Genomic DNA, 12,415 nt, shown 5'->3' with positions numbered 1-12,415 from the left:
AGGGGCTCAGGGGCTGCAGGGAGCCGGGGCTGCAGGGAGCCGGGGCCGCAGGGGCTGCAGGTAGCAGAGGCTGCAGGGTCTCAGGGGCTGCAGGAGCTGCAGGGGCGTTCCGGCTCGGGGCACCGCGCCCCCCGCAGCCCCTCGTCAGCGAAGCCCGGGCCGGCCCCGCGTGCCCCCCGCCCAGACACCGCGGTGATGTCACATCCGCTCCCCGCGCCCGTCCGACCGCTCGCCGCCGCCGTCTCCCCAGCCCCAAACTTTGTCGGTGGGCTGGCCGGGGGCGGAGGGGAGGGGCGGGGGTGGGACGGGGCAGCGGAGCCGCTTCGGCGGCACGGGCAGCGCCGTCCTCGCCCGCTCTCCCCGCGCCGAAGCTGCCCGCGGAATGAGCGTCCCCCGGGCGGCTGCCGCTGCCGCCTCCACTCGGGCTCCGGCGGGCGGGCGCAGAGCGCGGCAGCCGGCGAGGGCGCTGCGGCGGGAGCGGAGTGAATGACCGAGAGGAGCGGCGCGGAGAGGCAGCCCCGGGATCAGGATGCGGGCGCCCGCCAACCTCCTCAACCTCCTGCTGGTGTCCCTGCTGGCCGGCCTCGAGCCCTCCAAGGTAGGAGCCGGGCGGTGTCCTTGGCTGCCCGGGCCGGGAGCCGCTGTCCGCGGTACTGAAAGCACCGGCGCGTCGGGAGCCGCTGTCCGCGGTACTGGAAGTACCGGCGCGCCGGGGCAGCGGGGCAGCTGTCCGTGGTCCTGAAAGCACCGTCGCGCGGGGCTGAGGGTGCTCGGAGCCCGCGGAGCCCAGAACCCGCGGTCCCCCGCCCCGCGCGCGAGTTCCATGGGCGGCACAGGGAAAGGGGACAGAGTGGCGCAGGCTCCCCGGCGAACGGCCGCTTCCCAGCCCAAGGCCGACCGTATTTATAGAGCTCAGAGACCGCTCTGGAGCTGGGGAAGCAGGCTGGACGCGGGAAGCAGGCTGGACGCGGGAAGCAGGGATCGACAGCCTCCGACTGGAAATAAATTTGTTTAGAGTGGATTCCAAGGCATCACGTGAAGGCACTGGGTTTAGGACTAGAGCCACGCTCCAGGCTGTGGTGGAGTTTTATTATTTGCAGATCTGTTCAGGTCGCTGGAAGATCACATCTGATATTGAAAAAATGATAAAACTAAACAGCATGCTTTCACCATGCAGCCTTGCTTGTCATGGTGATTTTAGATTAAATCATTTAAAAAATCAGAATTGCACTATACCACTTGGAAGGAATGACGAGTGAAATCCCCCAGGCCTGCAAGTGTCTGTAGCACTGCACCTTGGGGATGGAGAACTTCACTCATTTGTCTTTTTTGTGACACACAATCCTGTAACTGTGAGCATTATAACAAAGTAACGGGAGAGAAAACATTCTTATAGCATTGCAGTCCATTACCAGTGGGAGTTCATACCGTGTTGTCACAATTTGTATTGTATGTTGGTAAATGCCATTGTAATGCTGCTGTTAAGGTACCAGACAAGTATGAGGTAATATTCAGCTCCTCTGGTAGGTTTTCTCCTTTGCAATAAAGGAATTAATCACATAAATCAATCATCTACAAATATGTACCGAATTTTCCACAATATGAAGGGCAAGGTCCTCTTTTAAAAAAAATAGATAGAACTTAAGAAGCAATTCAGTGGAAATCTGATTTGTGGTTGCAGTATTCTGACCGCTTTTTAATCAGTAAGTTACACTGACAACTTAAAAAAGCAGGAGGTGATACAGGATTAATAACACTAGCTAAATAATTAATTTTATCAATGCTATTAAATAGGAGCTATTTGAAAGGATCAGCTAGTGCTATGTCTGTAAAGAGACTTAACAGGCACAGGAGTTCCACATCTGTGTGAATGGCAGTATATGGTCACATTATAATTACAGGTTTCTACACACTCATTTTTCTTTGATTTTCTGTCTTCTGTTACTCTTAGCAAGATCAATTAAAGCAAAGAGACTTAAAGAGGCTTCCTGAAAGCAGGAAAAGAAACATTTGTATCACTGTCTAGCCACAGAAGAGTAAAACCACTAATGAAGCAAATGAGCTTCAACTGGCAGAATTCTTATTTTAGTTCAGGTGTCAGAGATATGCTCCAAAATAATAGAAGGAAGAAACGCTCCATCTTAATGTGTCTGTCACCATCCAGCACTAAAAAGCAGGATGAGCCACTGGAATGAAAGGGCATAAATTGACTTTTGAAACTTTGCTTCTAGCTCTTTTTGCTGTGGCATACTGCGCGGAGGGCATAAAAATGGCCTTTATTCATCACTCTGTGTGACATTTTCAGGGATATTAAAATGTTCATTGCAGGCTCTTTTAACTTTGTGAAGGGGTCACAAGCCAGAAAGCTCAAAGGTCATCAAGATTATGAAAAATAAGAGCCCTCAATCAGAGTCTGGGTTTTCAGAAATGAAAGCACACAATCAAATGGTTACTAGGAACCTCGCTTAAGATGCCACACCACATTAAGCTTAAAAAATGATGCCACATGGCAGATAATTGTTAAGCTTTGTTGACTATGAAAAACAGATCTGATATTTCTGTGAAAAAACATACGCATGAAATGGAGGTTTTAGCAAATAAGTACAAGTTCTGATTGAAGTTTCACTTTAGAAGTGGATGCATTGCTCAGTTATTTTTCTTGCTTTACGCTAAACTGAGATAGAGTAATAATTTTCTGCCCTGCAAGCTGGGAAGTAAATATATCATGTGAAACGAATTGTAGAAAACCAGATGATATTAAAATCTTTCCTTTCCAAAAAGAATTGTGCAGTATGCTCATGATGAGACAGACAACATCTTACATGCCCTTGACACTCACAAACTATTCAGCTTATGGAAATAAATCACATCAGACCTTTCAAAGTATATGAATATATATATATATAATGTATCTAATACATTCCTATACATGTCCTATGTAAATGTTCAAGTAATAACTTATTTTACAGGTCAACTACTTCAAAATATTGCCTGGCAAAAAAAGCTTGGAGATCATATCATGCCATTGCTGACTCAAGAGTGGTGTCCAGAGGCACTCATATCATGACAGGGCTTTTATGCTAAACTTCCTAGGTTATTTATGGATTGTAAAGTGTTTAAGTATCGCCATCTTATGGTAAAGCATGTACCAAAAAATATATATATAGTGTATTCTTAAATCTCTGGAACATTAAGATTTTATTTCAACCATGGTAATTTATTCCTCATGCTTTTGTATTTTTTTTTCTTGCTAAACTTGATATAGGATATTGACTAGCTATGGAACTTGTTCCTTAACAAATGGAAGAAGACAGCTCACTACTGATTAATATTTAACAGTCTTAGTGCTAATTACAGAATATCAGTGTTAAGAGAGTTATTCAATTTATATCTGTTAATTTGAGTCTTTTTTTTCTCTGTGTTTATATAGAAAAATACAAGAAAATATAATTACTGATAATATATTTCAGTACAGTTTTTTTTACAGCAGGGAAGCCAGTCATAGGGAAAACACTTGCAATGTAAAATCTTCCCTTTCTCCTCCACTTAAGTGCAATATCTTGAAAGAAGGAGCTATTAAACATTAGGAAATTTCTAAGAGTTACTGCTAGATGGCATCTCTGTGCTGCTTTTCTACAACCCTGGAGTTTTCTATAATGACCTTCATAGTATGTAAGTGGACTTCCTTTATAAGGGTTACTTTTGCTGGCAATCATTTGATAATCACAGCAGTATAACCAAGAAGGCATTTTAAAGTTGATGTAATGCTGCTCCTCATAGAACTCGCTCTCACCAGGTTTCAAAGTCTAGATGGCATTTTTTTAAGATTAATTTTCAAAATTTAAATAGATCTGAAAACTGTGTCATTTTCCAATGCTTTTAATGAACTTTATGCCTTTAACTTTAGTCCTGGTTCTATGTCCTAGGTCTGTTGGGTTTCAATTATTTCAATTATGCAAAAAAAAATATTTTGGAAGACTGGCAAGTACAATCTCAAACACAAGCTAGGTATACTATCACTAAGGACAGTTACAGAAAGCAACAGCTACCTGTATTGGCTTTTTGGGGCAATGGAATGTTTGGAAATATGAACATTAAAACTAAAGTATATTTGGAACAATCATCTATTTTTGAATGCTTAATTAAACTTGATGTTTTGATCTTTGGAATGGCTGTGTTTCTAGATTTCAAAAATCCACAGTTTTCACACATAATCTGACTACCCAACTAGTCACTAAAATGTTTCTCTTCCCCAGATTTCAAGAACTTGTCAGTTGAATGAGTGTGCTGTTTTAATGCTGCTTTGCAATACGGGGTAATTCATCCCTATTGTGAGATGACAACAATACTACTTGTTACCGCAATACACTAGTTCTGTTGGAAATACAGCTCATATTACTACAATACAGTGAAAAACTAAGTGGAAATCTCATTAGCTACTTGGAAATTGATTTAGCCTGTTTTCTACAGTATTAGTCATTAGTCAGTATTAAGATTTTATATAATTCTTTAGCCTGCATGATTCAAGAATACTCTAAATCATTAATTGTTGAAGGTGGCCAACTCTAGCTTGGTGTGTCCCTCTTCTGAGCAACATGATTCAATAGCTGTTGAAGAATATCCTCTTGCTACGAGTACAGCCTGGGTGCTCTCCCATGTGTTATTTAAGTTCAATTACTCTCATTTTAGTAACTTCAGTCGATGGGTGAAGACCAAAGGCTGATGTTAACGCTACTCATTCTTCCTGAAATGGTCAATAGAATGCCTTCTAACCTTTCAGTCACAGAAAAAAAGATGCTTAATATATTTCGTATTCATCCACATTCAATGACATACATCTACCATGCACTACATAGAATCACAGAAAGGTACTCACTGAATCATTTTTATGTAATATATATGAAGATATTAGAAGACAATACAAAAAAACATGCATGTGAGTGACGTCTGTGTGACTATTAATTCTCTTGATGCTATCAGATATCTCATGATGTTTAAGGGTTTTCTAAAACTATTGATGCTATGTGAAGAGACCTTTCTTTTCCTTTAGCCAAAGCCAGATGCCTCTGTCATTCACTGCTAATGATTACTACTTCTTTGACAACTGTCATACACATTACATGTAATCTCAAAAAATGTATACATGTACACACATACACAGTTTTATATGTATACATATATTAAGTAATTGTTTTCTCACAGGAAGCAGTTATTTTCCCATGAGAAGCATATTGCCTTCAGGTAACCAGGCTTCCACCTTTTTTCTATGTTTTGTCAAGTCATAAGCGAAAAGACGAGGAACAATTCACAAAATATGTGAAGAAGAAAAAGCTGAAGCAAAAAAGGTGACTGTCAGGAGTAGGAAATGCAGTATAACAGCTATTAAAACAACATCCAGCTATAGCTCTAAAAATTATGTTTTTAGTTTGTTACAGATTTAAAACAGATAAATTTCATGTTCAAATCCATAAAGATCACAAGGGGCCTATTAAGAAAGGAACAGGGAACCCTCAGAGGGGCTACATTTTATTTTGGGCACTGTAATTCCTTTTTTAATGCTGTAGTATGACAAAAATGCTTTAGGGCATAACATAAGCCTTCTTACTGGATCATCATTGAAAAACAGGTAAAATTAAAAAGTCTTGTGTTGATCTTTCTAGCAGTAGTCTGGGAGGAGTCCTCTCAAATAATACCTTTTGCAAGAACAGCAAACCATCCCGCTCCTTCACTCCACAAGAAGGTGGTTTTCTTGTCTAAGATGAAATCTAGAGAAAGTGGGAACTTTGTGTATCCAGGTTTGAATATAGATTTTTTTCATGAGGGAATACTCAGGAACAAATGGAAAACTTCTCTTACTTACAGAAACAAACTGAAAATTTCAGAAATTCTTACATTTAAGCCTAAGTGGTGTAAAAACAGAAAGACTAAACATACCTCAGAATTCCAGACCTAGTATTCATGTTTTTAAACAAAGATGTGTGACACAAGCACATGTTTCTATACACATTCATCATTCCACCTAAGAACCTAGCCAGCAAAATTCTTAGTTCTCCAAGCCAGTAAAAAACTAAAATACAAAAGCAGTACATATTACTCTTAAAAATACTTTGAATGGTCTACAGAAAAACATGCAGGAGTTAAAAATTTTTATGCGTTTCAAGAATTCCGGAAGAAGATCAAAGACCTTAAATTGTACTTGTTTAAAGTAGGGATACAGTGTGCACTATTTCCCACAGGCCAGCTAATAAGTGTGCACTTGGAACAGAGCAATTTGCTGTTTACCTGATCTGATACAATGTTTAAAAAAGGAGTTCTTTCACACACACACACACAAAAGAAACAGAAACAAAACCAAAAAAAACCCAGCTCCAAATCCAGTGTCTTTCAGTATTTTTACTCCCTTTTTCTTTTCTAAGAGGAAATCATCTTAATGTATTCACAGGGAGATCTCTCAAGAATTCTCAAAGTACACAGCATAAGTCTGCATGGACTTCACTCTTATTTATCAGAACACTTGAAATTCCTTCAAAAACATTATTATTTTTATTGCCATTGTTTTATTCCTGTCATTAGTGGGTTTTAAAGTCTAGACTTGGTTTTGTTTGGATTTGGAGAATTCAAATTTCTGTCTGAAAGAGACACCAGGACACTGGAATGCAGAATAATGCGTCCCCCTCTATGGATTATCATATCCCCATTCATAAGACCATCTCATTGGGAATAGTACTAAAAGGTTTTTTTCAATCAAATAATCCATGTATCAGACAAAAGATGTCAGTAACATTTCTCTGACGAGATCTATGTTGACTAAAACTAAATGATCTCTAGTCTTCATCTTTACTGGCCAGCTCCTAGAAATAGTTTCCCGATAACTACCTTTTCTGACAATATATTTGATTCATATTAATGAACTAAATATATCACAAAGTGTGCATGCTTAGGGAAGGAAACATGGAATGCAAAATGTTGGTAGAAAAAACTTAACATTGAGGTGGTAACTCTATTAATGAATACAAGAGTATATATAATAATTTGATTACTTGAATTATCATGGTAGGATCACACATAGCACGTACATTTTTTATACTATTCTATGCTGTCTTCAACTTATCAAAAAAGCAAGAGAAAGAACAAGGCATATTTTTCATGAGTCAGTAAATAATCATGAATTAGAACTTGAGTTACAGCTGAAAGCAGGTTGAACAGCAAATACCAGGCCTACAGATATGGGATTCTTTAAACTCTTACCCAGTTGGTTCTGTGTCTATGTCTTATTATTTCATGAGCATTTCTCTGTAATAAGTCTCCTGTCTCTCCAAAACAACAGTTTTCTGTCTCAGATCATCACAAGTAATAAATCTGTAAAATTTCAGCAAAAGTTAGATATAAGAAGATAATTATGGGGAGCATAAAAAACTGTAGGTCTAGTTTAATTTTTTTCTGGATAATGAAATTTGCTTTAAAAGTAGTTTTTCTGAAACTGAGAAGAGCTGAATACCCTGAGTTGTGCTACATAGATTGCTGATCACAGCAGGAAGTGTGGAAGAGAAACAAGGTAGAGGTGTATTGCTATACCATCTGCTAATATGGAAGTATTGATTTTAGCACCATCTGCAGGACTAGTACAGCAGAAGGTCATTAAAAAATTATTTTTATAAACTTCCTATTAAAAGGATTAGAATGCCAATCAGCTATTTAACCTTGTGGCAGGCACAGCTGACAAATATTTGGATGTTGTAAGTGGAGCTGTAATATCACAGAATGTAGAAACATGTAGTGCATATGTAACTCCACAAGTTTTATGTGTAAATTCAGTACAGAAATAGCCAATCTCACTATTTATTCACCTTCCTACCTTAGAGGAACTTCTCTTAACCTTGGCACTCTTTGCTTCTGGTTTCAGTCTAGTTTTCTGGGCCAGGAAACTTAATTTTTTGTGAATATAACTTCCAGTTGAGTCACCATCCCTGGAAGCATTTAAAAGATGAGTAGATAAGGTGTCCAGGGATATGGTTTAGTAGTGGACAGGTACCATTGGACTTGATGATCTCAAAAGTCTTTTCCAACCAAACGATTCTATGATTCTATATGCCTTTCAGCTGCATTTTTGCACATCTAGTTTAATTGCATGTGTTACTAACATACATACCGTTGAGCTTGTTAAACAGTAATGTCCATATCATTTTCACATCAACATATTAATCACAAAGAGAACGAAAAGCAAGAGCACTTGCAAAATTTGTGTTGGAGACTGAGAAGGTGTCTGGGAGTCTCTAAATACGTGACAGAAAGGTAGAAGTAGGATTAGCCTTTAGATTAAAGAGCCAGAGGGGAATCTGAGGCTTTGAAAAATCTAGGAGACCATATTCTTTGCTTATGGCTAAAGCTGATCCTCATGGGAGATTGTTTACACATACGTCTACAATGTTTTGATAGCTGTGCATGTATTCAGATAGGACAGAAATCAGGTCAGTGGCAGTCTTTGTATCTTCAGCTCTTTTTAAGATATATTCAAACAGGACTGCCTGTTGCTGCAAGACAGCAAACAAGCTATCCACGAACCAGATGTCCTCCATGCGGACCAGGACTACACACAGGACAAAGATGTGACTAATACTCCCTATGAGATCTAATGTGTATCTCTCAAAAAATCTAATGGGTTTCTCTGAGAATACTTCAAGAAGTAAGCAAAATAATCAGTGGGGACTAAAGAGTACCTGGAATATGTATTAGAGCACTGGGAAATTAGTAGTAATAGAATAAATTTATTTAGAAAAAGGACAAACTGAGAAGTATAAGAATAAACAATTATTTCCAGAAAGTAAATTGTTTATTCTACTGAATTTATCTGTTGTGCAAGTAGTCAAGGATATTATATCCTATGTCTAAAAAAGATTTTTATACCAACAAATAAACACTTATCAAATATAAAAAAATACTAGAAAACCACTGCAACTCTTTAACTAAGAGTCATGGCTGTCAGTTAACGGAGTTGTTACGGACAAAGAGGTAAAGATGATGGATCACAGTATATTGCACTACATTTCTACATCTCCCATAGGAAACAATAATGCCCAGAATATATCTCAGTATCTCACTAACAAAATAATTAAATTTTCCAATCATTCTGAATTGACCAGCCCAAGAATTTCACTAAAGTCTATGCTTCTGGTACTTAGTTTGCTGCTGAAAATATTAAGAAATAGAAATTCAGTCTTAATCACTTTAGGTTAAGAACTGTGATGTGGAGAAGTCAGTATCTCCTCTTCCAATAAAAGATAAGAAAAAAAAAACAAGATTATGTTATCATAATCTCTTAATTGAAAAGTATTATTCATGGTAACATTGCACTGAGAAGACAGAAAAATGTAGATTACTTAAAAGTAAATCATGCTTGTATAAAAATACACCTATTTCTTTGTCACGTAGAGTTTTATAAAGTTAATTATGCACTGAATAATTTTTTTAGGGCCTGGTGAAAGTAAACTCCAAACCAAAATTTTATGAGCTCACGATTACCCTTGGTATACACTGGATGAATCTATTTTTCTTTTATGAGTGGACTTCAGCCACACCCAACAGGGCCTGATTGAAAAACAGGAATAAAACCAAAGAAACCACGAGATACCTGAGATTACCTGAGCTATAATCAGAGGATATCACATCGCCTTTAGACGTGGTAACTTACAGCGTCCTTGTTGCAGTCAAACTAAGGAGTTCTGAACTGGATGGGTGGATTACAGTGGCAGAAAAATGTTTGGATGGGTAAAGGGTAGTGGTTTAAAGTCTGACTTGTAGCTGGTAGTGAGAGGCATTGCTGAGGGGCTGATACTGTTTAACTGCTTCAGGATGATGGAGCAGAATGACACCAAATTAGTGGAAACTGCTGAAGGTCATAGCTGCTGTTCTGAGGGGCTCTGAAATGCTGGAGGCATGGACTAGAAGCCCTCCAAAGGTCTCTGACTGCACTGATGATAAAGTTTGATGACCTGGTTTCGAATAAGACAGCTTCAGACTTTTAAGGAGTTCATGAAAAGGTTTTTGTTATCTACTTAACCATGCATTTGTATGAATGAGCAACTACTGAGTATTATTTTAATTTGGTGTTGACTGACTGAAAGGATAGTATCATTCTCTGTGTTTGTCCTCAGGAAAACAATTTTTATTACACTATATTTCACTATGATTTTTCAGTTTAGTTGTACTTAATTTTTTCTTACTTTAATGTTTTGAAATATTTACCAGGATGGACACCCTCCAAAAGATTATTCAACATTCTAAACACATGCAGTTACCAAAGGCATAGAAGAGATTGTGGGAATGCAGTGAGACCAAAAGTGAGGAAAGGCTGCACAGCCCTTTACTCCTCTTAGTAAATTCATTCCTGAAAGTATGTTAAGTAACTGCTGTTGAAGATAAATCAGTTGTCAGAACAGAAATTATATCCAGGCTGAATAAAGTGAACATACCGTTGTAAATAACACATTGAACTAAGATATTTCTGTATCTGAAAAATAGCTACTGATTTAAAAAGGAAATTACTGAGTGTATTAGAAAGGCTAAATCAAAATAAAATATTCTGTTGAATTTTGCTGATCCCATAGCAAATGTAACTTTACCTTGAATTAAACAACCACAATTTTGAACATTCTTTGAAACGTATATTTTAAAATAAATCCTTGGCTAAGTTGATGTGACAGAAGTAACTTTCAGGCTTAAATGTGCTATGCAGAAACCTTTTCTCTGAATAAGGTATTTCCAAAAAGCTTTCAATTCATTGTCATTGTAGTAAAATATGTGCAGGGCATGTTATAAATAATTTAGTAAGTCACAGATCTCCAAGAAAACTTAAGAAGTTGGTGATTCTGATTTCATTAACCAGTATTTTATTGTTCATTTCTACAATGATTTTATTGATATGAGAATTGGAATATTACCTGTGCTTTTTCTTATTGAATACAGTTGTGGAATTCTGTGATGTCTGAGCTTATCTGACTTTTTTTTGTGATAAGACACCAGACATTATTGGAGTTGATTTCTGCGAATATGATTTAGTTACTAAATATTTAAAGTTCCCTACTTTATGCTTCAGAAAAAGCATCTGCATTGTAACATATTCATTTGCTACTTTGCCTGACATGCACCTCTATTCTTTAAGCGAATGCTCAGAAGTACTTGTGGTGACAGCAAATAATATTGATCTGAAAGCTCATTGTAATTCAAACCTGTCATACACTTGCTTGGAGAACTGAGAGTGCGTATATCTACAGCTGTATCTATATTTTTCACATCATCTGTTCTGTGTACTTTTTGTTACTCAGTACAGTAGCTCAGTATTGTGACTACACTGCTTTATATATATGTTCTTGGAAAAGTCTATATTGAAAATAGAAACTCGTTATAAGAAGGTAAATTTTGTACAACAATAATGTAAGAGATTATGCAAAATGAATAGGAAAAATAATAACAGTATACTGAACAACCTCATTTACTATGAATAAGGAAGTGTGTGACAGGTTTGTGTTTATGAGATCTCAGATCAATAGTAGTTACTGACACAACAGGTATCAATCTATTCTAAATGCATTGAAATTCGCATTTCTGTAAATCCCGTTTTAAAACTGAAGTCCAAACTCAAATAACATAGAGTGGCTTGGATTGGAAGGGACCGTAAGGATCATACAGTTCCAACCTCCCTGCCATGGGCAAGGACACTTCCCACTAGATCAGGCTTCCTAAGGCCCCATCCAACCTGGCTGTGAACACTTCCACTGATTCTCTTTAGAAAAGCCATTAGCTTGTGGATTGTGCTTCTTTGTAAGACTATGATTTTATTATCAAAAATGCAGTGATAAAAATGCTGATCATTTCTCTGGAAAAGGCTAACTGTTTAATAAAGGAAAATGAGATCTCTATCTCATTTTACATTATCCACCCTATGCCCCAAATCAATCTTTTTCATAATCTCTTATTTCCAGGGATAAGTTATATTTATTATTTCTAATGTTTCTTTCCTATTCATTTGTGAAGTAACTTTAACTCACTGTATCTATTTTTATTGATATAAAGACATAACTTCTATTTTAAATATTCATTTCTAATAAAATTATTTCTATTGAGGGTGCATGAAGGTTTAAGGACTAAAGATGGATGAAGTGGCTAGTTTATTTTGGGCTTGTTATCTTTCTTTACATTAAACCTGGAGCATTTGTATCAATCCTTTGTACCTCTGCAAAGTCCACCTTGGGAAACACTTATGTCAGAACTGCAGCATACTCCATCACATCCACTGTGTTTGCTTTGGTATAACACACTACTGGATTATAAATCATTCTCACAAGAGCAACAATATTCTGTCCCTTGTTTCAAGCAGCAAAATACTACTCTTGCCTGAGGACATACATATATGATTGTT

The 12,415-nt window shown here is 37.9% G+C and overlaps 1 protein-coding gene across 1 annotated transcript in view; it reads left to right on the top strand.

Moving 5' to 3' along the window:
• Positions 1–334: 334 nt before the first annotated feature.
• Positions 335–12,415, top strand: part of OLFM3 (olfactomedin 3) — a 68,252-nt gene continuing 56,171 nt past the window's right edge. The window contains exon 1 of the mRNA XM_069862225.1: positions 335–598. Coding sequence (XP_069718326.1) covers positions 530–598 — 69 coding nt within the window. The 5' untranslated portion in view covers positions 335–529. The remainder of the gene's footprint in view (positions 599–12,415) is intronic.

Source organism: Phaenicophaeus curvirostris, chromosome 8 (assembly GCF_032191515.1).
Source record: "Phaenicophaeus curvirostris isolate KB17595 chromosome 8, BPBGC_Pcur_1.0, whole genome shotgun sequence".
Lineage (NCBI taxonomy): Eukaryota > Metazoa > Chordata > Aves > Cuculiformes > Cuculidae > Phaenicophaeus > Phaenicophaeus curvirostris.
The sequence above is the reverse complement of the archived record's forward strand: the minus strand, read 5'-3'. Positions and strand labels throughout refer to the sequence as shown.